The 26527-nt window shown below is 47.1% G+C and overlaps 2 protein-coding genes across 7 annotated transcripts in view; both read right to left on the reverse strand.

Moving 5' to 3' along the window:
* Positions 1-4858, reverse strand: part of GRIK4 (glutamate ionotropic receptor kainate type subunit 4) — a 387436-nt gene extending 382578 nt beyond the window's left edge. For 2 of the 4 annotated variants that reach the window (XR_004317018.1, XM_032472707.1), the window contains exon 1: positions 4600-4857. The gene's annotated coding sequence lies outside the window, so the exon portion shown is untranslated. Of the gene's footprint in view, positions 1-4599 lie in introns of all 4 variants that reach the window. The other 2 variants (XM_032472706.1, XM_032472703.1) reach the window with 1 other exon arrangement.
* A 17338-nt stretch (positions 4859-22196) lies between these two features.
* ARHGEF12 (Rho guanine nucleotide exchange factor 12) overlaps positions 22197-26527 on the reverse strand; it is a 125080-nt gene continuing 120749 nt past the window's right edge. For all 3 annotated transcript variants that reach the window (XM_014551117.2, XM_014551118.2, XM_014551119.2), the window contains one exon: positions 22197-26263. In XM_014551117.2, coding sequence (XP_014406603.1) covers positions 26253-26263 — 11 coding nt within the window. In that variant the 3' untranslated portion in view covers positions 22197-26252. The remainder of the gene's footprint in view (positions 26264-26527) is intronic.

Consider the following 26527-nt stretch of genomic DNA (forward strand, 5'->3'; position numbering starts at 1 on the left):
TGCCTGTTCCTTGGAAATGTCACTCAAGTGCACCCCTTCTGCCGTCACCTCCAGGTCCTCACCCCTCTTTGGGTGCCTGAGGATGCTGAACGCCTTCTCTTTGGCTCTCAAGGTCCTGTGGACTCCAGTGAGCTCAGCCCCCCTCCCCCCGCCCACCCTTCTCCCCTTAGGCAGGACCTTTCCTCACCTGCCCCATCCCTCCTGCCCATCACCCAAGCTTCAGGACACCCCTTGTCCCTGCTCAGCCCATGCAGCCCCTCCTTGCCGGGAAGCCCTTCCTCCCGGTCCCTGAGCTCCAACCCCGTCTGAACACCCGCTCAGCCGGCGGCCAGCGCACATCCACACACACGCCGCACATGCCAACCGTGCCAACCGTGCTGCGGGCCCTCCTGTGCTCTCCACCCAGGGCACCAACCTGCTGGAGGAGACCCCGCCTCCCCTAGGTGCTGGTAGCCACCCATTCCCTGCTGGGCTGTATGTAAATGACTGAAGTGCTCAGTTGTTTAAAGAAAACCTGGGTCCAATCTTTTTACAAAGAGTCTCTCCTTCCCTTTTCTAGGCCCAAGTCCAGGGTAAGGAACTGGGGTTCTGGAACACTCCCTGGTCTGACGCGGCGCGGAGTGGGCTACACTGCAGGGCCCCCTGTGGGCCCCCTTCCTCATCTGTAAAAATGGAGATGATTGCGTCTAACTCCCAGGGTCCCAGGTGTGATGGAGTGAAACGAGCAGAGGACGCCGGCAACACAACGTTAAATGGATTCTCCCCTTCCTTCCCGCCGTTTACCGCGGCTGCTTCTGTGGCTTAAGATAGCTTTTCACATTGGATTTGCTAAGCGTATGGCATACCCTATTTTATGTAACCAAATATTATAATCAAGTCACAACTATTTCTTACATTTCTACTAGGAGCAGGGGCCGATTTATGGGATGCTGAAGGACAGTGCTTGCTCTGTTGGAGGCGAGGATGTGAAAGGCAATGCTCGGGGCACTTGAAGGCTGAGTGCGGGGACAAACAGGGACAGGGGATTATCCACAGCAGGCAGGAGCTGGGAGCTAAACCACAGAGGCAGCGTGGGAGGAGCCCCCCACGGGAGGCTCCCTGGGCCCCTCCTGGGCTGCCCATCACAGGGGCAAACCACATTCCCATCGTGCACACATTCATGCCAACAACAACCCTTTGAGGCAGGTGAGATCATCCCCATTTTACAGGTGAGGCAAGTGAGGCTCAGAAAGGTTAAGTGATTTGTTTAAAGTCACTCAGGAAGTGACACCAGGATAGGAACCCAGGTCTGCCTGACACTGAGCAGCTGAAGCTGCCACCATTTCCTGCTGGGACTGAGGGTCGGGGTGTTGGGGGAGGGGGCTTCCCAGGAAAAGGTGTAGAGGGCCTCGGGCGAGGGTGGGCAAAGAGGGGACAGAGGGTCACATCCAGAGGCATAAAGCTGGGGCCAGCCCATGGATGCCATAAACTCCAAGCCACCATCTGGAAACTCCATGCAGGAGCCCCAGGGCCAATGAGCCTCTTGTGACCAGGTCGCATGTTACCTTTGCAGGAAGGCAGGTGTGGCAACAGGGTGCCCAGGGAGGAGGCTGTTACCCTTCCCCAGGGGTGCACCACTGGAGCCCCAGGTGGGACAGTGATGGGGGGGAATGGTCAGGCTGGGCCCCGGCAGTGCCCCAAAGCACCGAGGCTGAAGCGATACGGTGTAGGAGAGTGGGGTGGGGGCGCTGCGTGCCTGGGAGAACCGGGAAGGGGTCCAGAGGCAGTGACAGTCTGGGGTGGGGGTGGCAGGGCGCCAGTCTTGGGGCAGGGAGAATGCAGAACCAAGGACCGGCCAGACCCCAGACCCAGGGTGGGGGCGGGGAGCCAGCCACCCCCCACCCAGTGGGAGAAAGTGTTGAGCTGACAGACAGACAGAAGCATGGGATATGAGAGAGGGAGGGCTGAACAGCTGAGACTTTAAAAAGCAACAAGTAGGGGCACAAGAGCCCAAGGCTGGGAGTCCAGGGGCCTCACGGGTGGCGGCAGAGCCTTGGACAAGTCACTTGACCTCTCTGAGCCTCAGTTTCCGGGGGATCGATGACCCCTCCCCGCAGGGTGCTGGGACAGACGAAGTGCTTGTCTGGTTCAGATCCAGTGAAGGAATTTTTCTAAAAAGCATTTGGAAAACTGCGGAGCTCGATCCACACATAAGGGATGCGTACTACGCAGAAGCAACAAGACATGCTCTCTCCGCACACGTTCCCAGCCACTGCCCGCCCGCACCGGCCACACGGCCACTGGCTCCTCCTCACTGTTCCTCTGGTTTTCCGAGCATTTTTCCCCCTCACCCAGGGCAGGTCTTCCTGCCCTTCTTCCTTCCTTCCATCTCCATTGGGCTGAGACCCACACTGGGGGCGGCTGAGGCTCTCGGTCCAGGAGGCCCTGCATCCCAGCAGCTGGGACCTTCTCCTGCGAGTCTCTGCCTCTCTCCCACCATGCAAAGTTCCCTCTCCATCCTCAAGCCAGACCAAGAAGCAGACCCAGTCTCTAGGAAGAACTTTTGGTGCTGGGGAGAATGCCAGCCAATGATCAAGACACCTAGGGGACGGGGAAAACATAGAAAACCAAAATCTCCTGTCACCCCCCTCCCCCACTAACCCCCACCTCCTCCCCACCAGGCACTCCCAAGAGCTCCAGGGACAAGCCTCCTCTCGGGTCTCCACTGGCAGGTCCAGAGGAGGACAGGCACGGATGGAGCTGGAGAGGCAGGCGGGAGGCTGGCAGGCAAGCCTGGGCCACAGCTCCATGGAAGCCTTGCTCCACAAGAAATGAACAAAACACAGAAAATTAAACAAACCCAGACACTGTAATGTGTGCATATTAGATTAACTCTCCAAAGGGTCGTGACCTTGAGGAACACATCCAGCCAGTGAGGAAAATAATAAACCTGATTAATGACGAGGCATGAGCTGCAGCTTCAGCAAATACAACGAGCCTGACGATGCCCAGCGGAGTTCCCGGGGCTTCCTCCCCGGTGGGGCTGGAGCACAGCTGACCTCACCAGGCCCTCACCCCATCACACGTGCACAGACACTCAGCGAGCAAGCAGGACCAGATTTCCCTCTCAGGCACCCGCTGCCAACCCAGACAGCCTCTATCCCAGGGGATGCCATACCCACTGATGGCAGGTGCTCCTGGAAGCATCACTGTCACCCAGGTGACCCACAGAGAGCTTAGGTGAAGGTAGTTCTCTTTGTTCCTGGCAGGGCTCAGGGCTCACGGCCAGTCCTGGGACCTCCTAGTCTCGGCTTGACAGACGCCCGCTGCCTGGCACAGGGGCCCAGCCAAGCCCAAAGCTGCCTCCTCTCTCCAGACAACCCAGGCCCTTGGGAGACATGCCCAGGAGAGCCACTGGAGGGAGGCAGGGAGGTGGCACCTCGTGGCATCACCAGACAACAGCACCAGGAGGAAGATGGCAGCACAAAGTAGAGATGCCAAGAGCTGAGCAGCCAAAGGTCCGGCGAGGGAGAAGCTCGGCTGCATTGCCCGGCCACTGCCAGGCTGGCGGGCCAGAGGGCCCAGGGCCTCTCCCCACCGCCAGCTCCCCCACCCCAAAGGCCCTGCCAACTCTCCCTGGGCTCCAACTCCTCCCCTCTCACTTTCTCCAGCTCAAGGGAGCCAGGGAAAGAGACACAGGTGCTGTTGGTGCCTTGAAACCCCTGTCCCAGCTGTCGCAAGCTGGCCCTCCACCCTGGCCAGGTCTGAGCAGCTCACTGCTCTGGCAGTCCTCACTGGAGAGCAGCTCAGTCAGCTCCCCTCCCCCTTCGCCTGCCCAGCCCCCTCCCCCATCACACGCCCAAATGCAGGTCTCTAGAGTTTCTCCCTCACTTCCCACTCGGGTGAACTAGGGTGGGATGGGTGGGAGCCTCATTAGTCCAGGGAAAGAGGGTCATTTCTGATAGGACGCTATTCCCCCCAAGCCAGACGGTGTGTAGGGTTGGGGAGGGGGTGGCCGGAGTCCAGGGCAGGGGCCAGGAGCAGTCGAGGCAGATGGCAGTGAGGCAAGGGGGAGGGGGCTTCGTGGGCTCCAGGGCTGAGCTGGGATGGGGCACTGTAGCCGGGGACTGGGGCGACTGGACAAGCGGAGGGGGACGGAGTGCGGGGGAGAAGCGCCGGGGCGGGGAAGGGGCCGTCATCCCTGCAGGGGGCAGAGGCAGGGCTGGGAGTTGTACAGGGGCAGGGGGAGGACCACAGCGGGAGGACAGCAAGCCCGAGGAAGGCAGGCGGAGAGAGGGAGATCTGGATGGAGACTGAAGGAACTATGGGCGCAGAGCGATGGGGGTTCGGAGCCAGATCCGGAGACGCAGGGACCGGAGTGCAGGGGACAGGCTGGCTGAAGGCGGGAGACGGGAGGAAGGGCGCAGGGGAGGGGTGGGGGCGGGGGCCGGGGAAGGGCGCGGGGCCGCGGCCCGGGAGGGTAGGAGAGGCAGAGACGTCAGAAGTAGGGGGTACGGGCGCAGGTGGGGGCGCGCGCGGGGCCCCGCGCGGATGGGACGCGGGGGGCGCGGGGGCAGCGCAGGTGCGGGCCGGGGGTGCCGCGGCGGGCCCTGCCCTTACCTGGGCGGCTCCGCACTCCGAGGGCTGCGCTGGGGCCGGGCGCTGCTCCGCCGGCCGCCGGGCTGTTGTTTTCCTTTTTCTCTTCTTCCGCAGCAGCCGCGGCGGCTCCAGCGCGATCCGCCGGCAGCTGAAGGCAGAGTCTGTGTCCGGCGGCGACCGAGCGGGGAGCATGCAGCGCGGGAGGAGCGCGGCCGAGGCGCGGGGCGCCGCCCGGCGGGCAGCGCGGGAAGTGCGGCGGCCCGCGCACACCAGCCCGGTGAGGGGGTGGGGGGCGCCCCTTCGGGGCCCGCGCGTCCAGCGGCCCGCACGCCCTCGCCGCCCGCCCGCCGCCTCGCCCGGCGCGCCCCGGGGCGGAGGCGTGGGAGGAGCGCGGCGGCGACGGCGGGGCCAAGCGGCCGGGGGCAAACTTGCCGCCGCCCCGGGGGGGCCGAGGCCGAGCAGCAAGCGCGGGGCTGGGGATGCGGCGCCGGGCAGGGGCACGAGGGGCTCGCGCGGCCGAGTGGCCGCGGGACGAAGTGCCGGCAATGCGGTGGATCGACCTCCGGGGGACCCCGGCGCAGCCCGCACCCTGCACCGCCCTGCGCAAAGGGGCGCCCACCCCGGCCCCAAGGAGTTCGAGCCCGGCCCGCTTCGGCGGGCAAAGGGCGCCTCCTGGTGGGGCTTTGGAGAAAAGCGCGAGGGACCAGCGTGCCGGTTACCGGGGACTGGGGCCTCAGTGGTGGCGAGGATGGAGAGCGCGAGGTTTAAGGGAGAGAAAAGAACAAACTGTTCCAGGAGGCTGAAGAGAGACAGCTTGCATTTAGTAGTTCCAGGGCGCTATTTTATGAATACAAACATCTTGGGAAGAGCTGTCATCCCCATGTCACGGATGAGGACCCCGAGTCTAGGAGGGTGAAGGGATCAACCTAGGATCCCAAGGCTCTAGGTGAACGAGGTGGCTAGTGGAGGACCAAGAGGGCAACCAAGCTTTCTAACATGTGGTCATGGCTCATTTTACTACGTCACAGCTGCCCTCAGGAGGATCTGGGGAATCGGGGATCCTGAGGAAGGCGGTCTAAGGACACATGACCTCCTCAGACTTGAGTTCCTCCTTTACCACCCACATGGTCTCTGTCTGGGGCAAACAACGAACTGATGACAGAGCCCTCCCATCTTCCACGCCTGGGAGCCCACACTCAATTATCAGCCCACCCACAACCTCGTCGTATTCTCAGGGAAGGGTTTGTTACCAGACGTCCTGGGTTGGGTCTTGGGCATGAAAGCATGATACTGGGACTAGAGAATATTCTATGACCCTGCATTCCCCAGGGAGTGCTAACTACCGGGCTTTCCCACTTCTCTGCCACCCAGGCTGCAGGGAGGAATGTGGGTCCCAAGAGTCCTGGCGTCCTATCCCCCACCTCCACGTGCTGGGCTTGGCGAATGCTCCTTAGGGAAAACATCCTGTGCACCTACTGTGTGCCAGCACTACGGCACTTACATGAATGTGGTTTCCAATAACCTCACACCACCTTTGCAAGGCGGATGTGAAGGTGACACTATCCCCATTTCACAGATGAGGAAGCTTGCTACAGTTTAAGATCCCCCATAAGCCAGCCACACCCTGGGGTGAACAGGCTGCACAGAACTGTTTCTAATTCCAGCTGTATTCTCTCATGGGGGGCCTCGTTTACAAAGAGGACAAAATGCAGCATGGGCCAAGCAGAAAGCACCCTGGAGAGTGAGGGGCATCCCTGGGACCCTGGGCAAGTGACTTCGTATCCTTCTGCTTCATCGTCCACATGTATAAAGGTGAGGGAAGCTGACTGAATAATCTCTAAGTTTATTTCAAACTCTGAAATTCTGAGCATGGATCCTGTGCCCTTTTACTGGAAGGATGCAAATTCAGTGGGACCACAGAGGTTTACGTGTTTGGGAAGAAACCCACGATCTATGTGAAATGCATCATCTTATTCCTTTGCCTCTTGAGCTCCTCCTGTACACCAGGGCGGTGGGAAGTTGCTCTCGGCAAGATCCGAGAGACGGCTGATGGGTCTGGAGGTTGCCACAATGTGGTCTAATAAGGACCCCAGCTTCTCCTCTTCCTGCAAGATGATTCTGACTTTCCCTTCCTTAAGGCCTGTGCCCCTAGAAGCCAGGGGCCCTCTAGCAGTCAGAAGGTGGACAGCAAGGCCAGCCCCACCCAAGTTGTCCCCCACCACCTTCCTGTCTCTTCCTTCTGCTACTGAGTGCAGAGTTCTGAGTACTCCCTGCTTGTGGTCCACTTTCTCTACTTCTGAATCTCAGTGCCATGTGTCAATCAAAATTTAATTCCAGGCAAACTAACTTCCCAAGCTTGACTGCTGGTAGGGCTGGGGCAGGGGAGGTCAGTCCAGACAATTTTGGATTCTTCAGCAAGGCTCTGTCAGAGGGGAATGAGGCTGGCCTGGCTGAGCTATATTTGAGGCTGACGCCTTGAATGAAATAGCAGAAGGGTTGGAAATGGGACTCCCTCCCCTAGAACCTCTTGTCTGAAGCATCCCTGACAGCCAGCTGCGGGGCGGTGCTAGGCAGGTTACCACGTGCTTGGGTGTCTTGGTTAAATCCAGTGGATTCGATCTTTGATGGCTGGGTCCACAGGAAGGAGCTTGTTCTCCAGATTAGTCAGCTTCTTCCTTCTTTGTATTTGCTTGAGGTATATCCACGGAGAATCCTTGATCTTAAATTTACCAACCTGCCTTTTCCAAAAGCCCCTCTGAAGGTTCATCACAAGTTCATAATGGACCCATTGCATAAGTGGGGCTGACTCGGGCACACAGTGACTGGGCAACTTGTCCTCAATTGCTTAGTGGCACATGCCATCCTCATGTCACCACCTCTTAGAAACTGTCCCAACAGTCTTCTAGCTGACCTCCCTCCAACACATCCACAAATGGCTGCCATTTAAGCTACTTCACACCCTGGCTTAAAACCCTTGCACAGCCTTGTGTGGCCTCTAAGGTGAAAGTGAGCCCCCAGCTCCTTAGCACCGTACATAAGCTCTCACTCACTTCTCCTGTCTCACCCACCTCCTGCTACTGCCCATCTCACAGTCCAGCAATATTTAGTGTTTCTTCCCTGGTCCTCCAGTCTCATGCCTCTGTGCCTTTAACACATTGAATTCTGCCTAGAATCCATCTCCCACTCTCACCTCTACCCCCGATACACACGGATATACAGCTTCCTATTTACCTTTCCAAACTCAGTGTAGGAATCTCTTCCCACTGGAAGTTTCCCCTAAGCTGCTGTCTGGTCCCTTCCCAACAGAATTACTCACTCCCTTCTGTAGACCTCGCTTGCCCTTAGTAGAGTTTATGCTTTCACCAAGTGACCATGAAAATGTTCTCCTGGATTTATTTTTAGCTTCTTCCTTCTTCAGATTTGCCCCAGGTATATCCATGAAGACTACTTGATTTTAAGTTTCCGTACCGTCTCTTTTCCAAAGGTCCCTTTGAAGGCTGTCACAGGTTCGTGGGGATAGTGTGCTATAGTAACAGCAGAGTGCCTAGTGCAGGACACACAAGTAAAGGTGTTCAGTGAATGAAAGGACATGGAGTAGGAATTAGTGGGTCTGCAATTCTGGCAAGTCAAACTGGCTTCTGTGGACAGTCCAAATGAGTCAGACAAAATGACCTAACTGGCAACATGAAGGGTTCGTCCTCGCTAAGTTGAAGCCTTCGCAAACCTCACCTGAAGTTGGGGTTCACATTTGAGAGAATGAGGCTGAAGGAAGCAAGAGCCTGACTGAATATCCTTCTTGCCACACAGTATTCAAATGCAGAAATCCCGCCACAGGACTACACTCAAACTCCAGATTAAATGAAAATGTACCTGTGTTCTTCTTGCCACCTGGGATGGGGGGTTTGGGGATAAATGGTTCATTCCTAAAGAATGATGTCTAACAGAACCAGTTCAGAAGCAGAATTGAAATTAGAAAGAGAACTGTTTGTGGATTATACTTTGATTTTCACTTGTGCCTTGAAGGATGCGATGGTTTTGCCTAATGACATTAGCAATGGTTTTGCCTAGTGACCTTAAGGCCAAGTGTTGGCAAAGAGCAAATATACACGCATGTGGGTTCAGAGGTGCACAGCCTTCAGGCCTCCCAGCGGCACCTTGCTCAGCCTAGCTTGCTGCAAAGACTACGTCTAATGGTAAAAAGCCCCACCTCCATTCGACAACTGCATTATAATGCAGCTCCCTTCCCTCGATGCCACTTATCTCCGTTTTATTAGTCTGGGCATAAAGAATACCACTCCCACAGAAATTAAAACGGAAACGTGGATCATCCTTAGTCAGACCACAACCTGCCTCTCTTCCTGCAGCCCTGCCTCCATCCCTCCCGGGGGAGCCGAGTTCATGCCCACCCTGTGTCTCAGCTTCCACTTACTACCCAGCAGAGGAGATGAGCCGCACCAGCAACCAGTGCTCCTTCAAGAAATCGTTGGTGCCTATTATGTGCAGGCGCTGGAGACAAAATAGGAAACAAGACAAATCCAGGGCTTGGCCTCTTGGAGTTCACAGTCAAGTAAAAGCTCCGGTAGAACATTCTCCTCTAACAGTTGGGGTCCATTCTGACATCAGGTATTTTCTGTATATTTCACACACAACGAACTCAGTTATGTGGTCATCATCTAGGCTGGCAGACTGGGGGTGGGGAGCAGATCACAGAGGTGTGTGACTTACGGCAATTTCAGAGTCGGGACTGAGGGCTTTCACACCCTGGCTTGGGTAGGCACCCGGAGCTCAGCCTGTATCCCCTCCAGACCTGCACTGTGGCTGAAGGCCTGGGGGGACCGGCGTTCACCAGCGCAAGGAAAGGCTCGTAAGCAGTACCGAGATAGTAGGGGTGCTGTGCTCACGTCTAAGAGCGGCATTTGGGTTGATACGGGTTTTCCATGTCCACCTTTCTTCATAGCATCTCACAATAGCCTAGGCAGCTTCCATGAAACCGCAGGTTGGATATAAACCACTGTGCAAGGAAGCAGCAAGCCGGGCTAAAACTGGGGGCTTCTGGCCCCAGGAGGGAAGCTGGCTGCATGAAGGACGCTAGTCAAAGGTCACTGAAGTCAAGGCAGGTGAGACCCTAAGCCAGGACTAAAGAAGCTGCCTCTGAGCTCACCCGCTCACTGTTTTCCTTCTTAGCCTCCAGTAACGAGAGTAGCTGAGGAAGCATCACGATGGGGCAGGAGGAAGCGGTGGGAGGATGAGGAGTCGGGCCAGAGTCTTCTACCTGGGAGCAAAGTGTAATCACTTTAGCAACGGAAAATGCAGAGAAAAGGGGTTGCCTTCTCCATGCAGCCACCTCAGGGCATAAAAATAAGATGACACTTTTCATATTACCTCAGGTGTTTGGGATTTACAGTTTATCCAGAAAACAGTTTTGCCTGAATAGTGGCATTAAGTCTTCCTATGAAGTATTATAAAGTGACTTCAGGATATTATAAAAGTGCTTCAAGGTAAAAAAAAAAATGTGTATGTGTATGTATGTATGTCTCTCTCTACATGAATGTATATATGAATACCTGTATATTGCATATATATCCCAAATACATATATTTCAACATAATGGTGACCAGTCCTTTTTTTCAGCTCAACAGAACAGTAATTCATCCAGCAGCTTCCATCTGCCAGGTAGGATATTAAGCACTATAGGAGACAGAAAGAAAAATTGAACAGGGTTTCTACTTTCAAAAAGTTTATATTTTGGTGCATTTAATTTTCCCATCTAAAGGAAAACCTTTAAATTTTTCTCTCACAGCAATTTTTAGGAGCGTGTGCCCTCTCAAGGAATTCTGAACAGCCACAGGAACAAGACAGCAGGATTTCTATTCGCCGAGGACAGGTTTCTGACCACTCCTCGCTGAGTGAGCCCTGGGTCACACTCAGGAAGTGGACTGCATGGTGGGCTCTGCCCACGTCTGAGACACTAGTAGCTGCAACTGCAGCAAACATTTTGTATTGGGTGTTGCGTAGTATAACATTTATTTCCATTCTCGTTCTTCCAGATTCCAGGCAGAAGTCTTAATGTAGAAGAATCTAGTTTATCTTCCTTTGGGAAGATGTTGTAGCTGTCTTCAAATTCTTAAAAGCCTTCCTGTGTTGCTCCATAACCAGGACCCATGGATAGAAGTTAAAGGCTGATTTTAGCTCAAATAAGAAAGAATTTATGTGTTGCCTCGGGCGATAATGAGCTCCCCAGCATTGGAAGTATACAAGCAGATGGATGCCCATCTGCCAGGATTGCCGTGGAAGGTATTCCAGCGTTGGATTAGGGGGTTGAACAAACTACCTTCCATCTCTAAATTCTTGGATTCTCAGTCTGTCTCCCTGGCCTAAGGCTAAAAGAAAATTTCAATCTTTAAAGACGCACATTTATTGTTGAAAGCAAAAAACGTGCCCTATGTATTTGGGCCTTTCTCGTTAGATGCGTGGGCGTTATTCTTTAAACACTGGGAAGACACTTTATATTAGAAAATGCAATAATTACTTAAATGCTCTCTTGACAAAAGTAATGTTATTGACATACTCAAGTGTTACTAGGAAAATACCATTAATGGCCTTGTTAAAAAAAAGGAAATCTATTTACATGAAAAGAAGATGGTTCCAAAATAAGGCCAGTCTGAACAGATGAACATCGTGCTTGTTTTTTCAAATGACTTCTTGTAACACACATACACACGCACGCACGCACGCGTGCGCATACACACTCAGGAATGGAAACAGTGAGTGGAAATGAAAGAGTATCTCAAATGTATCTACTGCTTTCATGCCTCCGAGTCAGACTGTGGCTCCCGCTAGAGGAAGGCTGGTTTTCTTCTTGCATTTTCAACTTTAAGCAGTTGGGTGAAGCCCAGCATCAACACACAATAATACCTTGTTCTTCAGAATACAAATGGACTCCGGAGTTACCCTTCCCCCAATATGATGGAGAGCCCCGCTTTTCAAATGCTAATTAATTAAGCCCACTGTAGAGGTGATGTGGTGGACTTTAAAATTAGATGGGGAAAGAGGAATAGAGAAAATAAATTGAGAAAAGAGGAAAAAAAGAAGTAGCCCAAGCAAAAATGCCTACGCATATTCTTAGGCATTTAATAACTAAAACTAAAAGTAAGTCTTCCCTCTCCCCAGCCCCACAGAGAAGATTTTTACTTTCCTGTAGTGATATAAGGATCTGCTTTATGGTGGTGGTGGATAAAGAAGTCGATGCGGGCAGGCAGGAGAACATTTGTTCAGTAACAGAAGTGACTGCTAAGGATGAGTTTTCAGTCTTCAGCTGGGTTAGGTGAGCAGTTGCTCAGTGGCTAGTAAGTGGCAGGTCCTGTCCAAGATGCTGGGGCCACACGTGTGAGTAGATGTGGCCCCTGCCTTCCAGGAGCTCCCTCCCTCCTGTGAGCTACAGAGTTAACCCCACTAATTTCTGTCCTCAGCTCAACACTGCTGCCCCTGCCCCTTTCTCATCAAAAACAAAATAAATCTGAATGCAGGAGTAAATCCACTTGGATACATTTCTTGTATATAAATATGTGCAAATAGATGGTAAGAGTTTTCAGGATAAATACTTGCAATTCCATTGTCACGTTCGAGCGTCGTCCGTCTCACGACCACTCTCCATAACAGCTAACGTTAGTAGAGTGCTTCACAGTTTACAAAATGTTTCCACAGCCACTATCACATGTGCTCCTCATCACAGCCCTGTGATGGTGTTATCTTCATTTCAAAGACAGGCAAGTAATCTATTTAGTAGTAAATCAGGAGCCTCCAAATTGCATTTTCTGATTTTAAACCAAAAAATTCCCCTTTAACTATGGTTATATTTTAATAACCACCCTGCCATCCTGATGTGAAACATGTAGGACCTGTGGCACAGAACTTAACTGACAAAGGTATGCCACTTCTTGGTTAAGTGAACCAGAGTCCAAACTCGTGTGCCTTAAAGTTCCAGGCTTTTTCCTTGTAGCTGAGCCAAGCCACCAATTTTGCCCTGGGCCAAATGAAAAGATCAAAATGTTCTTTGTGGAATGAAAAATGCAGGTGAAACCAAAATAGCTGAGAAATTCCAACTATCACTTGAAATAAGAGCCAAAAAAAACCCCTACTTTTAAATCAGTCTTACTTTTTAAAGTAAACTCCAATGTATTTCACTTATCTCATTATTCTGTTTTGTTTTATATATGTCTCCCCCAAGGACAGGGTCTAATATTTATTAATTTAATAAAAAATATTTGGAAAACATCCCTTAGGATGACATTCACTGTCCACTGTACATTTTTTTGGTCACTAGGGCTGAAACCCAGCTCACATGCATTCTAGATTCTTACTCCAGACAGAACCATGCGACTCTTTGTGTTTAACAGAGCACACAGTTGACATTTAATAAATGTTAGATAATAAAAATAGAAGCAGTGCTTCAAAGTAACAATATCAGAGAATCTCGTTAAGCCCTCGTAAGGTAAACAGGCTGCCATCACACATCTGGATCCGCACACATCAACACCTTCCTTCGGCTGCTACAAAAGACACAGACCAGTCAGTATCCCACTGGACACGCTGGACAGCATTTTTCACCCAACACCGTGGAGAGTAAAAGAAAAAAAAAAAACAGGCTCTTTGGTTCAGCTCTCTGCGCTAATTAGACCTTGGATCCAAATAAAGAAAATACAGCACACACATGATCAGAAATAATTTAGAAGTAAATGAAAGGCAACAGAGCGGAGGGTTTAATCACATTATCAGTGGCAGGGTCAGAGGAAATGGATAGATGGGCAGGTCAAATTATCTGCAGTGGCATGAAACAGAGAAAGGGATTCAAAACCGGAGGACATGAGTCAGGAAATTATGCTTGGTTTCCATGTTAATTCAAAATTGTTTGTTTGGGGGCTGAAGGAAGGCGCATGCAATGATCACTCCAGCAGGGAAGCTGCTCATTAATATCCTAGCAAAACAATAACCTCAGATCATAGGAAATATTATGATGCCTCTAGAGAACAGAGAGAAATTCAGACGGACTCTCCCATCCGTGGAATTCAGCTTCATAGAGTACATTCAACAGAGCTGAATCAATACCAACAAGAAGGTTAAAGCATTGATTAGGAGAAATATTTCACACCACTGACACCTGGGAACAAACCAGCCACAAAGGCAGGTGGGGAGACTTAGGTTGTTTTTACTCCACGGATGGTAACATGGTGGGTTTGCTGTTCCAGCTGCCCAGCGCGGGGAATGAGTTATGGGGTGGGGCGTAGGAAGCAGAAGGAATGAGAAGTGGGAAGGGCTGTTTCCTTGGTGCAAAGCTATTGAAGCCTGCTACTCTTGGGTATATTACAGTATTTTATGAAGTAATACAAGAGATTACCCAGACATCTTCAGCTAACACCAGGATTGCACTAGACACATAATATAACAAATGGTTTGTAAAGGGTTACCAAATCTTCTAGATGATGGAACCTGAATACATCATCTCCCGTCTAGGATGGTGGTGCCCCATCATTTCATAGTACTTGTCCAACCTTAGCCAAAACAAGGATAAGAAGGCTGAGGTGAGGACAAGGATCTGGGAAATAACTCCTCGCTGCTTTCACACACGTTACCAGCTACTTTCCTGTTTATATTTTAGCTTCCAAAGAATGTAGGGATAGTAGGGAGGTTTGGGTCAGCTGCCTTATGCTAAATAAGACAGCTCTCAACTCTCTCGGTATTATTGAATCTTTGGGGGAAAAACTAAACACAAGCTCCCCTGGCATCTTGTGGGGCCACCATGCAGCTGCCGAGATCCAAAAGCACCTCAGATCTCTGGCCACACTGCGCGTGCCTTGTGAAGGGAAAAACAAAGCTGGCAAATCGACCTCAGTGATAGTAAAAGCATCTGTACATCTATCAAGATTCTTAAAAAACAAAACCACAAAAAAACCCCTCATTTTCACAGCTTACTTCCATGTCATTGCCCCATGTTCCTCAATCTGGTGTTTTAGCCCTTTTGGGCCAGTGGGCAACCAAGTTGCTAAGTGTTTGGTGACTGAACGCTTACTAGGTATGCGGTGCTGTAGGAAAGGGCAGGCGAGGAATAACAAGAAACTAAGTGTTACCAGTTGTCCGGTGATGACTGCACAGGCACCATACGCTTCCCACGTGTTGTGTCATTGTCGTCCGTGCAACCCTGTGAGGCAAGTGCTGTTATTTCCCGCATGTTGCAGAGGATGAAACTGAGTCTTGTTAATTGATTCACCCAGTGTCACGCCAGTTAGTAAGGCCAGGACTGTCCAGTGTCCAAAATCCATGTTCCTTACACACTACTCCACATATGCCAGTTAGAGGTCCAAAACAACGGAATGAGTGACTGTGTGAGAGGGTGAGTCCCCATGCACAGGAGCTGTGTAAGCTCCCTGGTGAACCACACGGTGTGGGGACACAGTAGTGATCCTCTAGATACTTTTCTTCATTCATTTTTAAAAAGGTATAATCCACATGCCGTAAAATTCACCCTTGTAAAGTATACGATTCAGTGGCTTTTGGTATGTTTGCAAGGTTGTGTAACTATCATCACTCTTTAATTCCAGAGCATTTTCATCAACCCCTAAACTCCGGAATATTTTAATCACTCCATACCCTTAGCATTCTCCCCTTTCCCCAGCCTCTGGCGACCCGAAGTCTACTTTCAGTCTCTATGGATTTACCTATTCGTTTCATATAAATGAATCATGCCATCTGTGGTCCTTTGTAACTGGTTTCTTCACTTAGCATAATGTTTGCAAGGTCCTTCGTGTTACAGCTTGTATCAGTGCTTTGCGTCTTTTACGGCTAGAGAACACTCCATCGTATGGATATGCACACTTTATTTCTCCATTCATCAGTTGACAGACTCTAAAGTACCTTCAACTCAGAGAATTTATGAACACAGGCTCCTGTCCTTAATCCAGCTGGGACAGCTCACATGTATGACTCAACTCAATTCAGCTCCAGGACTGCATTTACAGCTTCCTCCTGGTGGACATCCCCAAGTTGATATACCGCTACCTAAAACTGAACACGACCAAGTTAAACTAATTTTCCCCTCAAAGCCTGCCGCTCCTCCATGAGTCCTGACTTCTGTTAATGGCAATACCAATCTCTTAGGTCCACGAAACAATCTTTTTCAAAAAAACTCTTCCCTCTCCTGTATATTGCATATTAACTTGCATGCCAACACCTGTATATTCTGTCTTAACTATACCGTTTTCCCCCATTCTGTCACTTTACCAAATTTAAGCCTCTGGTTGGATATTACAGTAGCCTTCCACTGGTCTCTCTGCCTCCTAACTTTCCCTTTTCTAGAAACTATACTAGTCAATGTAGTTCAGTTGCTGAAATAGTCTTTTTCTATGTTTGGCTAAGTCCAAACCACTCCCCAGATCAGACATCCTAAATGACATGCTGATTTCTTAATCTTAGTCCAATGTAAGTCCCTGTAGTTTAGTAAGGGGGCAAGGCAGAAGAGTGCTGCTCATGTGCTTGTCTACACGATTTGATTGTAAACACTTTTAAGGACAGAAACTCTTTCCACAGTGGGGTCATAAAGGCAAGGCTTTGGTGGAAGACAGACCTTGCCTTGAATTCTGGCTATTCCATTAGGAACATCGTGATCACCACCAACTTCAGCTGCCTCATCTATTAAGAAAGGAGAAAACCGCTTAGCTCTCGGGGTGCTGGTGAAGATGAGGGTAACGTACACAAAGGGTGCAGCACCTGATCCATAGTTTGTACTTTTAATAAACCATAGCTACTCCTTTCACATTCACGAGGCGTGGCACACTGCTCTGCACAGAGCAGAAATACTGGGGTCAGGTGGGGTACGAGGGAGACACAAAACCACAGGAAGCATTGGGCCAAGGGGACAGGAACTTGCGGTTGCAGGAAATGGAAAGCGTGATCTGGAGAAGATGAGCAGGGGGAGGATCAACTGAGAGGAGCAAAAGGAGCACTTCAGAACGACACAGACAAAGGAGCAGAGGCTGAGGCAGGACCTGGAATGCCAGGGGAGGAAGACAGGGAGGAGGCGAAGCCTTCCTGGCAGAGAGGGTGCACGGTGCGGGAGTTAGAGGGCCATGAGGTCAGCGGGATAAATCATGAACATCTCAGACACTAAGCAGAGTTTAATCTCCATACAGCAGTAACCACTAAGCCATCGTAGGTTCTTGGGCAGGCAAGTGGCGTGATGAGAGTAGTGTTTTTGGAAAACTGGATGGGAGGCCATGTGTGTGACAGGCGGGGGAGCACGAGGAGGCAGTTCCCACGGTGTGTTAGACGTCCACGTGTGCGGCGGAACGACCTGGCTCCAGTGGGAGCAGAGCAAGTGCTAAATCAAAAACACATTTTGAAAGAAAGAAAGAAAGAAAAAAAAACCACAGGCCCCAGTAACAAATACTGTAAATGAGTCTGATCTTCAGCCTCCCTTCCCTAAGCCCTATGTTTTATTTTTTCCCTCAAACCATTTCAAACACTCTGCTCCTCCAAGTCTTTGTTTTCTGAGAAAAAGCTGGGAATAAGTTAACCAATAAATCAATGAACTCTTTAGTTGCTGTTGCCAAGTTATTCTGGCCCAAGACAGAGAGATTCCTGCTTATTTTAATCTGCCCAGGGGTGCCCAGTCTTAATGCGATTTAGCCCAGAACATCTCTGAAGAAAGGAAGGAAGCTGGGAGCATAAGTTAATCAATCACAACTCAGGTTTGAAGATCCAGAACCTTCTCCACACGCTACTAGAGTGCAGATACCCCTCCCCACCCCACGGAAGCAAACATTAGGCTCTATATGTATTGCAGCTAAATGTCACTGACTGCCCAAGCAGGTTAGAATGTATCCAAAGAGGACAGTTTCTAAAAGGAAAAGAAAAAAAGCAGTCAAGAATATGAGTCTTTTACTTTCAGTAGGTGGCATGGCATAGGAACAGTTTTGTCCTTAAGCTGTTAGTTCATTAATGTTTGTTTGCATAAAAGCTTCCCAGTTCTCTTGGACTTATTCTTGCTGGCTGGACCAGTTTTTCTGATAGTGCAGAAAATCACTATTTGATTTTCATGATTTGCTTGCTAAATCATCAATTCAGCTAGGTTATGTTCTGGCCACTCAATTTTTATAAATTCTCTAAATATCATAAACCTTTCAGAACAGGCCATCACTCAGGACATGAGATGGGCTGGAGATAAGACTATCAGTTTCCCCTCAGCAGACGCTCAGAAAGTCTCCTCTGAACCAGGAATATCAGGTCTTCTTCCAGAAAAGCCCCCAGGGTTCTCATAAACTGGCAGCGAGATCAGGAGAAAAGAGAAAATGAAAATAACGCTTCATCAAACTATAGGTAAGACTGAACTAGAGGAAGCTATCAAAAGAAAAGAAATATTGCAAAGAAGAATTAGGAGAAAAAGAAATGTCCAGAGACAGACTTCAGTGACTGATACTAAAATTACACTCTTCTTTACAGCAGCACACAAGGTTGGGGAAGGACAGAGCCTCCCTGAGACTACCGAGCCAGCCAGAGGTAAGCTGTCTCCATGTTTCTGTGTAACTCATTCCACAGACTTGCTCAGTGTAAGATGAGAAGACAGATAAGGTAAGGACTTGTTCTAGGTTAGACAACCAGCTAACAGAGCAGAGACTAGCAAGGACTCAGGTTTGATGTGTTCCTGCTTTGCTGGTCCTGTGTATGGACAGGAGGGAAGGCAGAGAGAAAGCGCAGAGATCAATGGACCTCATGCCATGATGTCCAGGCTACAGGGTTCGAGTTCTCCAGAAAAGATCACCCCAAAGTACTATCATGATTTGAATATGAAAAGCACTTATGCTCTTTCGTGCTATCGACATGTTATCCACGCATTTTTAGGAAAACATAGACTCTCATTAAATAACCATAATATAACTCAGTCTCTCATTAACTAAAAAGAATGAAAGCAGCTCATGTAAGAGAATAAAGACGTTTCAAAACAACCAAAATCTAGCTTAAAGCTGATTACACATGGAAGGGGGCAAGATGGAAATCACTAATTTCACATGATTACTGAAGTTTCGGGAACATGTACCACTACCACACTCTACCCCCTTATAACAGTAGCATCAAAACAGCACAAGTCCAAAGTACAAGTTTCTCCAAAATCGAGGTTCTTACTAAATCACAGGGTTCCCACCCCCACTTTCTTTACGTTTAGAAGAACAATTAGGTTAAACAAGTGTATTGTTATAGAGATCAGCAATGGATTTTTAAATAATGAACACATACACACACACACCCCCGCCACACCCCAAGAGCCTAGGGTTTAGACACATTATAAAACATGAAATAGGGCTGTATTAGGAAGAAAGATATTTACATATCCTAAGTTCATTAATCATTTTTCACCTTTCCTGCTTTAAATACTCGAATTCTAGAATGAAAAACCAACCAACCAACCAACCAACCAACCCAGCTTTAGAGGTACGAATCACATGTCTGGTAATTTCTCATTTACTCCTCTCCCGACTCTGTTAGGGTTAAGTATGATTACCCCCATTTGCAGATGAGAAAATGGACACTAAGAGGGTAATCTGCTCAAGGTTGCAGAGCAAGTAAGGAGGAGAGCTGGAATTGAACCCAGATTGCTGAAGTTCAGGCCTTTCCCACTACATCAGTAGTTCTACAAGCGTGGTCTGCAAACCCCTGGGAGAAGGATCTCCAAGCCTCTTTCATGGGGTCCAGGGAATCAAACCTATTTTCAAAATACTACTAAGACACCATTTGACTTTTCACCATGTTAACATTTTCATCAACGGTGCAAAAGCAATGGAGGTTTAAAGCTGCTGGCAGCTCAGCCTAAATCAGGGCAGTGACACCCAACTTCACCAGGCATCACTGCCTTCTTCACTGCCACTCTTCTGCAATACAAACACTCACTTCAGAGTGCCCTTGATGAAGCAATGAAAGTGAGTAATTTTATTAAATCTCCACCCCTGAGTACACATTTTTTAAAAACTGTGACAAAATGGGAAGCATGCATAAAGCACCTGAATCACATTCCCCAGTTCCACGGCTGTGTCTGCAGGGAAGTACCTGTGCAGGTGTTTGAGTTGGGAGCTAAACGAGCCACTTTTTACCCCCTCAAATGGAAGATTACTCGAACTTGAAAGAATGACTGGTAAGCAAGAAGCTATTCAGACTTGCATGTTTGGCAGATTCTTTTTCAAAAGGGAAAAAAGTAAGCCTGTCATTTGAAGGCAAACAACTTATTGTTGCCAATGATAAAATCTGAGCTTTCAAGCAAAAACTAAAAGCTTTGGAAATTTGTATATACCATCATGAGACTTTTCTGATGAGATTTGTTACTGATGTTAACCAATGTGACTTTTTGATATTATATAATGTGTCAACATTTGAAGATCTGCATAACTCAGTAAACCAATGTTTTCCAAATGACTAATACAGGATATTACAACATCATGCAGGGGAAAGATTCCATTCTTTGCACATCTAAAGCATTAAATGGATTGATGGATTTGAGTGTGTCAGAATATACAGATTTCATTGAAATGGCTTCAGATTCCACACTGCAGCTTTTAAAAAACTACTAGTTGTCAAATTCCAGTGTATTATGAAAGAAGAATATGCACAATCATCTGAAAAGATCTATCCTTTTAAAAAATGTATCTGTGTGAGGCTGGGTTTTCTTCATCTAGTTCAACCGAAACAACCTTGTCACACCAGACTGCACGCAGAAGTAGGTATTAGAATTCAGTTACCTTCTGTATGCCAAATATTAGAGATTTGAAAACTATGACCCATTCTTCTCAATACTTTTATTGTAGAAAAACAAAGTAATTTTTCATACAAATATGTAATGGGTTTACCTTTTCTAATGAATTAATATTTTTATTAATTTTCTCATTTCTTGTAAATTTTCTCAATTTAATGTCTAATAAAGTAAAGTAATCCACCATAAGGTCAAATATAAAGTGGTCCTGAGATCAAAAAAGATTGAGAACTGCTGCATTACACCATGCTACTTGCTTTTAATATTTAAAATAGTAAGACAGTAGAAAAATATTTTGCTGTACAGATTATGTCTCTAAAAAGTTTTCAAAAGATTACTAGGTTTATTCCTAATTATTGTTACTGATCAGAATATGGTCAGGCAGCCCCACCCCTGTGGTCACATATACAAAGAAAGGAATCCTCTGAAATAAAATGCTGTGAAGGAAGCCTTATGCTATAGGTAGGTCCAAAAGCACCCTACTCGAATGAGGGGGAAAGGCTGGAATTGGAAAGAGAGCTCGACCTACCTTAAGTGAGTTCGAACCAATGCTTCAGCAGATGCTCAGGGAACGATGATGTCTCATTAGTAAGAATAGGTGGCAAAACAAACATATTCCCTGGTGGCCAGAATCAAGGAACTGTTTTCAATTAGTAACAATAATTATACTTGCTGCAGAAAAAAAAAAAAGGAAAACACCTACACTGAGCTATTAATCTGTAATGTTTTATGACATTTGTCATAGTAGAAAGATATCAAGTTCAACTGAAAAGCAAATTTTTCATCAGGATAGATCCTCTTATCTTTCAAGCCAATGTTAAACCTTTGGTGAAGCAGGACATCTTGGCTTAAAGAGGAATGGCAAAAAGTGGATGTGACTGCTCACATGCCAAGACAGAGTCTGGCCTTCTCTATTCCTTTAAGAAGATGGCCATCTAGGAGCAAGTAGGGATGGTTTAGGTATTTCTTTCTTCTATCCATCTAATCTTCTATCTTATTTCTATCTTCTATCTTTCTTCTATCTATGTTTACAAATAGAGCTAAGAGTACAAACAGGTTGATTTCTGCAAAGTACATGTGACTTAATTTTTTTAAAGGTTTAACTAAAAGATCCTACAAACACTAAGCATTTCTGGTTATGCTTATTGTATCTATCAGCCAAATGCAACCCTGAGGGACTGGAAACTCAAAGAGCACCCCAAGAATACATCAAATTACACTCCATGTCAAAACCAACACACGAAAAAGCCCCAAACTCAGGGAATCTTCTAAGCTGAAATGGGACCCATAAAAACTCAGAAACGCTGGCAGTTTGGGAAGTCCAACACTGGGGATAAGAATGGCAGTAAGGACATCTTATTTTCATTTAGGTCAGCATTAAACCAAAGTATCTTCAAGTGGGCCATAAAAGCTGCCCCATTAATCCCACTAAAGTACACTTAAAAATGGTTAAAATGACAACTTTTATATTATATATATATTTTACCACCATTAAAAATAGTAATAATGTAATATATCCCAACCACTGAACTGTACATTTTAAATGAGGGAATTATACAATATATGAACTATATCCCAATAAAGCAATTTAAAAAATGACAGCAGAGTTGCCCTAGCTGCTGGGGCAATCCCAGCTGGGAGGGTCCTCAGGGAAGTTCACACGTGACAGAGATCAGCTGGCTGGTCTGACTAGTAAAGACACTCTAATAAGCAAGAAGGTATCTGACAGTCACTGCCAGTAAGATTAACTGAGGCCTCCTGGGCACTGAAACTTTTCTAACATAGCTTGTATGAGACAAATCAACAGGAATATAAATAACAAGTCAAATACTTGGTTCCTTTAAGCATATTTAATATTTGAATTCTCATTTTCTATTTTCCCAGACCCCAGAAAACAGAGTTTTTAGATGACCAATATTTTGTTCCAGAAACATACAGCCTTACAGCTAATTCATAAAAGAGCTATTTTACAAAGGTATGTCTGGATAATTAGAACAATAAAGTCTTTTAGGCATTTAAAAATGTGATCAGTAAAAATACACGATTATTAATAAAGTTTTTTTTTTAAAGATAGTTCCAGATTTCTTTAAAAGTAATTTCTGTTAAAGAGTACATGATTGTATGGTGAACAAGGAAGGTAAAATGTTCTAGTGGGAAGAGGCTGAGTGAAAATAACCCGCAGTGTGCACATTACAGTTAATCATGTTTGCAGTACGTCTGCTTAGCTGTTGGCACCCAGACATGGTGAACAGGGCTTTCTTCTAGGAGGTACTTTTTTTCCTATCAGTTTATTTTCCAAACCATCAGTACCAATGGGGGAAGAATAAGGCAAAAGGAACTCTTTTCTTGAGGAAAGGACAATTTTGCAGATCACTTTGAAAAGGGGTGGAAAAGTCAGAAAAAAAAAACCATAATTTACAAAACAAAAATTGTAACACTAGGGGGAAAAAAGCTAGCCAGCAGAAAGATGACTGGAAGGTCCTGCTGATTTTCTACTTTGAGGTCCTCTGGACACAGTTCTGAATGGTGCCCTCTGTGACACGTAGGGAAGGAAATGCTGACCAAAGCTCTAGTAGGTCAAAATAACACCACAAACCACCTTCAAAGAAGACGGCTTCCAGTTTGAAATACAGAAGCTCCAGGTAATACACCAAATTTACCAACATCAAAAAGAAAGTTTCAGAAAAAAAAAAAAAAGTACGCAAATAAAAGACAACTCACAGGAAGCATAATTACTTTCTTTAGCTTCAAAAATAAGAAAAAATAGGCTTTCCTCCTCTACTGTCACAATAGCTCCCCACCTTCCTCCAAAAACAAATTAACAAAACCTTTTTCAGAGGGACTCACCTTTCTAACAGTCATTAGAAGTTGTTTTAGGGAAAAGAAAGCCAAAAGGCTTAGAAAATATACCTTTGGCGCCGTATCATATAATAAATAATTATGGTTTAGGTCCTAAAAGCCAAGATAACTCAAGCAGTTCAAGTTAGCTGATTTTAAAGTATGCCAAGTACATGGCTTCTAGGGCAGTAATCATGACCGTAAATTATAGCACTTTGGGGGTTTGTTGATTTACCTTGATTAACTCTGTTCTCTGAAAAGGAAGGAGACACTCCAAATGTAATTTGTCACTTCATAGCAGAGGAGCCATCAGGCCCACAGGAGAGAGACAGCACAGGGTCACGGCAGGTCACTACAACAGCTAAACCCAGCTCTCCTGCTTTGGGAAGGTTGCTTTTTCCACCACTCTTGGATCTTTCCGTGTGGAAGTAGATTCCAACTTCCAGTCATGTTAACTTTGAGAGAACGGCTTGACAATAACTAGCCTCACTCAAAGATAGGTGAATATTGAATTCCATCATCCTGAAAGGCAGATACAGTATCAAAGTAAAATGGACGTCATTATAATGGCCACAAAAAAAAAAAAAAAAAAAAAGGAGGGTGTGGGAGGCCAGGCTGGGAACGAGGAGGGAAGAAGTGTAGGCTCGTAAGATAAAAGGAACACGCAAAATTATGGAATCATTTCAGAATCAGAATTCAGTTTGGGGCTTCTTTTGAAAATCTAGATATGAATTTATTTGGAAGTACTAGAGCTATGGTCAAAATATTTTTCCAGTTAGCCCTGTTTTTGTTTCAAGGAGAAGTTAAACTGCAGGGAAACAAAAGCAAATAGTTGCTAAGGACAAGGGGTTGGCTGAGCTAGAAGAGAAACCAAAACTTTGGTATCTTACAAAGCTTCTTGAATGGTGCTGGAGAATCATGCAATTACCCTGTACTGTCTGAAGTTAAGATGAAAGTTCTATTTGCATTTACCTTTCTCCTGATGAATTGCCCACTGATGGTGAGTGTCAAGTAACTACAGGTATAGCCCCTTTAGTTGGGAGTGACTACATTATTTCCAGCAGCACAATTGTAACCTTTTGGTTTCTACTTGCTTCTCTTGAGAGATACAGAAAGTTCAAGTTCCAAGCTTTACTTAAATATTAACTTCTGCTTCTAAAAATTTTAATCCCATTTTGATTTACCGTATACGTGGGCTATAATTCAAAATAAAATTCTAGTTTATTGATACGGTCCAATGATCCAAGTTGGTCTACTTAAAAACAGAATAGTTTTGGAAAGACAGAAACAGGGATCTGGACATAGGTGAGCTTGTTGAGCCTGTTAAGTTGCAGTGGTGTTTATAAAAGTAGTTGGGAATCCTTACCACTTGTGATGAGGGAGAAAATATATATATTTGGAGGGAGGGTTGGGGTTTGGTAGGGAAGAGTAAAATTACACCCTAACTACCCACAGAGTTCAGAGGGCACTACTGAAAGATATGAGCAGTGGATGAACTCCTTGAATATTAACAGAATTTTTATATCTGACAAATGATTTCGTTTTAATTGGCAAAAATACTCCAAAACATATATACCTGGTGCACAAAGAAAACCACAGAAAGCCAATATAACTGAAGGAGTTCTCAAGTTACAGTTCTGAAACATTTATCCTCTGGAGGGTGCTGCCAGCACTACTATTCATTCTAGAGCAGGCAGTTACCAACGCCTTGCCCGCAGTATCCAGTGTATGTTCTGGTCTGCAATGTTTTAAGGTCAGTCCTGCACCAGTGTGGAGAAAGCTCCAGCAGTGAAGTCAGAGGAAGTGCTTCTGGAGCTGGTCTGAGCAGCTCTGCCTTCTCCAACACATCTTTCTCCACTCCACTCTTGGCTCTCCTTTTAATTCAAAGAGCCCTTTGGCACCATCAGTGCAAAAATCAGAGTCAAACCTCCAGGTACTAAAATTTTACTGGCCTTATAATCAGTGTACCCGTGGCTAATGCAAGCCATTGTTCAACTCAGTAGTGATTCAGCTACATCACCTTCCCAAACTCTTACCCGCTCCTGTCCCACCCTCCTCAGCAACCCCCACCCCTGCCACCATCTGAAACATCTGTTTGTTTTTCCTTTCTGCTCAATCGGCAGGGATAATTTTACACAAGTGCCAAAGTCTAATGTATAATTATAAAAATGAAACAATACCAAGAATAACAAATTATTATAGTCAAGAAAATAAAATTTGCTTTCCTCTCCCTCTCAAATTCCAACCCTCAACAGAAAAGGAGACAACAGAAGAAAACACACCCATTTTTCAAGTGCCTGCTATTTAGTACATTGAGGATTCCTGTTAATTGGGAGTGGATCCCAGCTACAGAGAAGAGGTGCTTGCCTCGGTTGGGAGGAAGCCCTACCTGGGAGCACAGAGCTCAAGTCCTCTGCACTTAGGAGCTGCGGCAGACTATGCTTTTGAGGTGACTCTCAGAGGAACAGCCTACTGGGGTACAGTTTTAGTGAAGGCCGGATGCTCCTCCCTCCCTCTGCTTACTCCCTCCTCCTCGTCACCTCTCTATCCCACCTCCTAATACCCCATCCTGAATTCTTTGCTTCAGGAGCAAATCGATCCTTGGGTGTACTAAATACAAAGGGCTAAAACTCTCACTACTCAATTCAAATAAAACATGGCAAAATAAAAATTAAAATGTGCTTTCAAATACGGAATGAAGTCAAATAAATACATCTGATTTTCTCTTTTTCTTAAGTCTAAGTAAAATTTCATATTCTACACCCAAAACTCTACACATTTGGTTTTTGTTCTGAATCAAAGTGAATTTCCGGTAGTGAGGAGAGCAGTGAGAGCAGGGGTGCTCCCTCACTGACAAACTAGTGCAGCTGCCAGGCTGTGAAAAACCAGTCCCACTCCAGGCACCTCGGGACACGGCCACCCCAGGGAGTCCGCAGGCACATCCCCTGTCAACACACGCTCTGTGTGTCCACACTGGAGCCAGGATGTGGTGATATAAGGCCGATCAACGCTCAAATCCAACCTTCAGTCACCTCCAGGACACGCAGCTCTAACTTTTATCTGGGCAGAACAGAGAGATGTGGAGATCAAATTAAGACGAAAGAACAAAGCAAAATGAATGCTTAGAGAATACATTTGAAACCTGTGGGCATCATTACATCTCTCTTTCTGGATCTGAATAACCTCATGTGAAAGCATGTAAGCAAATGAGTGCAAACTGCTGCTCTGAACACAGATCCCCCTGCAGTCACGGGAGACATTGCTCTCACGGTCAGGGGAGACACAGAAGTGCAGCCAGGCCTGCAGAGGACCCCACCTCCACCA

The sequence above is a fragment of the Camelus ferus genome, chromosome 33 (genome assembly GCF_009834535.1).
Source record: "Camelus ferus isolate YT-003-E chromosome 33, BCGSAC_Cfer_1.0, whole genome shotgun sequence".
In the NCBI taxonomy this organism is placed as follows: domain Eukaryota; kingdom Metazoa; phylum Chordata; class Mammalia; order Artiodactyla; family Camelidae; genus Camelus; species Camelus ferus.